The sequence below is a fragment of the Garra rufa genome, chromosome 5 (assembly GCF_049309525.1).
Source record: "Garra rufa chromosome 5, GarRuf1.0, whole genome shotgun sequence".
NCBI classification, from domain to species: Eukaryota; Metazoa; Chordata; class Actinopteri; order Cypriniformes; family Cyprinidae; genus Garra; species Garra rufa.
The window spans coordinates 11,017,879-11,023,878 of record NC_133365.1 but is presented as its reverse complement, the minus strand read 5'-3'; the positions used below and the strand labels follow the sequence as shown (position 1 = coordinate 11,023,878).

General features: G+C 34.7%; 1 protein-coding gene across 1 annotated transcript in view; it reads left to right on the top strand.

Moving 5' to 3' along the window:
- Nucleotides 1–2,690: 2,690 nt before the first annotated feature.
- wdfy3 (WD repeat and FYVE domain containing 3) overlaps nt 2,691–6,000 on the top strand; it is an 88,485-nt gene continuing 85,175 nt past the window's right edge. The window contains exons 1-2 of the mRNA XM_073839740.1: nt 2,691–2,894; nt 5,341–5,464. Coding sequence (XP_073695841.1) covers nt 2,715–2,894; nt 5,341–5,464 — 304 coding nt within the window. The 5' untranslated portion in view covers nt 2,691–2,714. The remainder of the gene's footprint in view (nt 2,895–5,340; nt 5,465–6,000) is intronic.

The following is a 6,000-nucleotide window of genomic DNA, read 5'->3' as shown; positions in this document are numbered from 1 at the left end:
GAGGTGCTTTTCAGAGAGTGCACGGACACCAAATTGATTCCTCTTTTGCATTTCTTTGCACTTGAAGAGACTCACAAGCTGAGTTTCCACCCAAAGTTGTGAATTTATGCATAAAACATTTGCGTATAAGGACCGTTTCCATCCTACAAGTCAAAGAGAACAAAATCATCACTTCCTGATGAATTGGCTTGGAATATCACTAAGAAAAGTAGGAGAAGCTACTGAATATAATCATTTTAAAATATAGTAAATTACTTGCACCAGACGAAACACAATAAATGCAGTCACTGCTTTCAGAGGTGAGTGCCTGCTGTTTGGGAACACAGTTCAGTTAGTTCTGGGAGGCAATTATACGTAGAGTTGTGTATCATTATATTGAATCCATGCATCAGGTTAGTAAACCAACAAAACACAGATTTAACAAAGAATAGTCTGTGAACACTATAGTTATTTTACATTTAGGCCTAATTAATACATTTCTGTACATGACCTTGTTATATTGTATTTATCTATGCTTGTAATTTGTGTATTTGTTCTTTTTTTTTTACTGACTGTTCACTTGCCTTTAAAGGGTTATTTCACCCAAAAAAGTAAATTCTGTCATTAATTACTCACCCTCATGTCGTTCCCTCATCTTCGAAACACAAATTAAGATTTTTTTTTAAGAAATCCAAGAGCTTTCTGACCCTGCATAGACAGCAACTACCACGATCAAGGCCTTGAACAGTTTGTAAGGACATCAATCATTCAAGGGTTCAATCGTAATGTTATGAAGCTATACTAGAATACTTTTTGAGTGCAAAAAAAACCAACAAAAATAACAAATTTATCCAACAATTTCTTCTCTTCTCTGTCTCTTATGGTACCCTTGTGTCAAAGACTGACACAGAGGAGAAGAAATTGTCGAAAGTGATTATTTTTGTTTTCTTTGCACACAGATAGTATTCTTGTAGCCTTTTAAAATCATAGTTCAACCAGTGCTGTCACATGGACTGTTTCACCAATGTCCTTACTACCTTTTGGGGCCTTATACGTGGTAGTTGTGTTGCTGCCTATGCAGGGTCAGAAAACTCTCGGATTTCATCAAAAATATCTGAATTTATGTTCCAAAGATGAATATTGTTAGTTAGGCTTAGGGGTGCAACGGATCGTAGATGATCCGTGATCCGTACCAGCCCCCACGGTTCGGCACGCTTGTGATTCGCGGATTAACTGTTAAATTTATCATAGAGTAAAACTTTATAATTTGCACGTTTTGTCTTGCCAGTTTACCTATTCAATCAATTTTAAACCATTGCAGTAAAAGAGAACACGCGCGCTGTTTATTTCTTTATTTTTACCGCTGCCGCACACACCAGAAGCGAGCACGCGCACAGAGAGAGAGAGAGAGAGAGAGAGAGAGAGGGGCGCGCGATTCAAACTGCGCGATTCACAGATTGATTCCTCTTCAACTTCTCTTGGATGGAAACATGCATACGAAGTTATGTTTAAATACCCGTTGTTTTATTCTGGTAAACACAGTCGGTTATGTCTTCAGTGAACCGAAACAGCTGAGAAAGAGATGCGTGCCATTATTAGGTCCGTGCATTAGGCCTTAAAGAGACAGCATCCTATAAATACCTGCAGTGAGAAGCACTAGTTATTTTACAATGAATTATTAAATTTCTGCACCTGAATACTAGTATTATCGATTTTATTAGTAACTTAATGTTGTATTCATCTACACTTGTCATTTGTGTAATTGTTCTTGTTTTGTTACTAACTTTATTAGTTCAGCTGGTAGTTTTTGCTGTGGATTAGACATACTTAAAGCATTTAGTAATTAATTAAAAACAAATTTTTTTTTTTTTTTTGCTGATCCGAAAAATGATCCGACCCGTGATATGATCCGAACCGTGAGTTTTGTGATCCGTTGCACCACTAGTTAGGCTAATAGTCTTTGAAGTGGTATCAAGGTACTTTTAGTGTGCTTTAAGTATTAAATAAAAAGCATTAATCCATAAAGATAAAAATGGCCAGAGATTATCATCGTTCAATTTTTGTCATGGTCTTGATATGATATTGTTTATTGTCCAGCCCTTTTAGCAAGTAATGTGTAACTATTAAGTGAGTGACTGTTTCCTGCTTGCTTATTTGATCATTTTGGTTTGTTATTTGGAGTTAGAGAAAGAGAGAGAGTTAGTTTCTTATTTTCCAGTATCAACTGTAACTTACTGTAAATAGAAAGGACAGCTTAACGTGTAACAAATGTTAAGAATAAAAATGACAAAATATTACTATAGCCTCCCAATAATAGTAATATTTATCTTAAAAGCTTGTGCAGTTATATACAAATCTTGTCGCTTTATACATAGATACTTAAGTTTCGCTTTTATCGCCCTGTCCTTGAAGTGAACCTAAATAATATCTTGGATCCAGTTTTGTCTGCATGCCCTGCAGTATTTCTGTACCTGCAGCAGAATCATCACTAAACGGTCTCAGACAGAAGCAGTTCACTGTAAAAAAAATAAAATAAACAGGCTGAATTTGAGCTGCAATTTAAAGCTGGCATATCACGTCACATTAGAACTGTACTTTCAAAATCGACAATCAATTTCCCTGACATCTTGTTACCCCCCCCCCCCCACCCTTTGCTTTTCATGTCTTCCATTTTACAAAACCTCTCTTTTGTCTGTTTTGTCAGGGCTGGCTTCAGCCTCAAGAAGCCTCTAAAGATGAATATGGTGAAAAGGATCATGGGGAGGCCGCGGCAGGAGGAGTGCAGCCCGCAGGACAACGCACTGGGACTCATGCACCTGCGCCGCCTCTTCTCCGAGCTCTGCCACCCGCCGCGCCACATGACACAGAAAGAGCAGGAGGAGAAGCTCTACATGATGCTGCCTGTTTTCAACCGGGTGAGAGAAAGATGGCTGTTTACATAAAGAGACAGCATCATCATCGTGTAATAAGCAGCAGGATAATGCAATTTATTAAAAATAAAATCCAGGCACACGGAAGGTAGAGAGACTTCTAAACAGTTCAGTCTCACCAAAGTGCATTAATGGAGAAGACAAATATCATAAACATCATTGTATTGCACTGCTAAGTTTTTTGTTTTTGCTAAAATTATTTTTTCATATTTTAAAAAGTATTATATTATTTAAATTTTTCATTCTTCAATATTGTTTCTTTCAAATAGAAAATATATACACTACCAATCAAATGTTTTTGAATAGTATGATTTTTAATGTTTTTTTTAAGAAGTCTCTTCTGCTCACCAAGCCTGCACTTGTTTTATTCAAAGTACAGAAAAACAGTCAAATTTTTAAATATTGTTCTATTTACAATAACTGTTTTCTATTTGAATATATTTTAAAAAGTAATTTCTTTTTGTGATTTCAGCACTGAATTTTTAGCATCATTACTTCAGTCACATGATCCTTCAGAAATCATTCTAATATTCTGATTTTCTGCTAAAAAAATATTATGTAAAAAGAAAAAAAAAATTGTAATTTTTTTTTTTTCAGGTGAATTGTTTTGATGAATAGAAAGTTCAGAAGAACAGCATTTATATGAAATAGAAATCTTTTGTAACATTATAAATGTCTTTATCATCACGTTTGATCAATTTAAACCATCCTTGCTAAATAATAGTATTAATTTCTATAATTTATATCCCCCCCCCAAAAAACTTCAAGCTTTTGAATGGTATAGTGTATAATGTTACAAAACTTTTTTTATTTTAAATGCTGATCTTTGGATCTTTCTTTTCATCAAAGAAACCTGAAAAATTGCTCAACTGTTTTAAATATTGATAATAATAACAATAAATGTTTCTTAAACGGCTAATTAGCATATTAGAATGATCACAGAAATAAATTACAATTTAAAATCTATTCAAATAGAAAGCAGTTATTTTAAATAGTGAAAATATTTAACAATATTACTGCTGTTTGTATTTTGGATCAAATAAATGCAGGCTGCTGAGTAGAAGAGAATTCGCAAAAAACATTAAAAAACTTTTGACTGGTAATGTACAACAAATAATTTATTATAGTTGCACTGATAGCTGGAAATTGTAAGGCTGTAATGTAACTGATGGCTGTAAACTTCATATGCATCAACAACGGTATACTAAAAAGGTATTTTGGGCTTCCATTTGGGCTTAAGGATGCATTTAACTGATCGAAATTGACAGTAAAGACTTTAAATAAAATAAAGCTTTTGATCTTTATATTCATTAAAGAATCCTAACAAAATGCATCACAATTTTCACAAATATATTAAGCAGCACAACTATTTTCAGCATTGTTTATAATAAGAAATAGTTCTTGATCAGCAAATCAGAACGATTTCTAAAGGATCATGAGACAGTGAAGACTGGAGTAATGGCTGCTGAACAATTCAGTTTTGCCATCATATGAATTCATTGTATTTTAAAATCTATAGAACTACTGTATTGTAATTTTTTTTTTTCATCAAATAAATGCAGACTTAATGAGCGTAAGTCATCTTACCGACCGTAAACTTACAGTAGTGTACATGTGTATATATGTACATGTAGTAAGTTTTATATTATTACAACATAATAACCTTTTTTTCTTTTATAGACAAATCACTATATTCTCCTTTTTGATTAAAAACTGTCTTTAAGCCAAATTATTCACATTATACTTACTGTTAAACTTAAACAATGAGAAAAAGAGGACCAGCAGATACAAGTGCTTCATTTACAAAAGCTAAGTAGTCGTTATGACATCAAGTGACTCTTACAGGCTGGAGAAGAGCATGATGGTGCTAATCATCCAGCATTGATTATACAGGAACACTGCATATGACCTCAGCTACAGCTCATCATTGTGCATGAAAGAGCGCTGACCTGCGGCAGCCTGTGTGCATTTGAAGAGCACTTGTACAAGTGGGATGAAACAGGCTCTCTATTTACAAAGCTGTCATATTTGATGAAGTGTTATAGACTCATATGAAATGCTGCGTATTAGCAAGAACACCGCAATATGTCTCTCTTGATTTTGATTTCTTCAAACAGCAAAAGGCTTGACAGTCTAGATTTAAACATGATAGTCTTGCGCCTCTTGTAAATGTTTGTGGTTTATACTAATTTGATTGGACACTCTGCACGCCGAGTGCTGAGCCAAGCTGCTGAATGCCTTATCTGTGCTGTTATGAATGCGAAATAACACTGTAAACTGAGCATGTGGCTCTTCAGACATCAAGGGAGTGACTGTTGATCAAACCTCAGCTTTAACTAAACAGGTCCCCATCTTTGTAGAGCGGAAAAAAGGTCTGCTTGAAAAGAAGGCTGTTTGAGTTTTGTAAATGGTGTTTGTGTGTGTGTGACAGGTGTTTGGGAATGCTCCACCGAACACGATGAATGAGAAGTTTTCAGACCTGCTGCAGTTCACCACTCAAGTGTCCAGGCTGATGGTGACTGAGATCAGACGGAGAGCGTCCAATAAATCAACAGGTACTTCAACTTTAAACTGCTCGAATGTCCTGGGTATTCTGTTAACACACAAGAAAACTTTGAAAAAAAAAAAAAAAAAAATTATAAATTAAAGGGATAGTTCAGAAAAAAAATGAAAATTCTGTCTTTAATTACTCGCTCTTATGTTGTTCCAAACCCATAAGACCTTCATTCATCTTTGTAACTCAAATTAAGATATTTTTGATGAAATCCAAGAGCTGTTTGGAACGACATGAGGGTGAGTAATTAATGACAGAATTTATTTTTGGGTGAGCTAACGCTTTAAAAGTCATTACAGAATCAGTTATTTTTGAAGGTTAAAGGAACACTCCACTTTTTTTGGAAATAGGCTCATTCTCCAACTCCCCCTGAGTTAATAAGTTGATTTTTACCGTTTTGAAATCCATTCAGCCGTTCTCCTGTTCTGGCGATATCACTTTTAGCATAGCTTAGCATAGATCATTGAATCCTATTAGACCAATAGCATCACGTTCAAAAATGACCAACGAGTTTCCATATTTGTAGTATTTAAAACT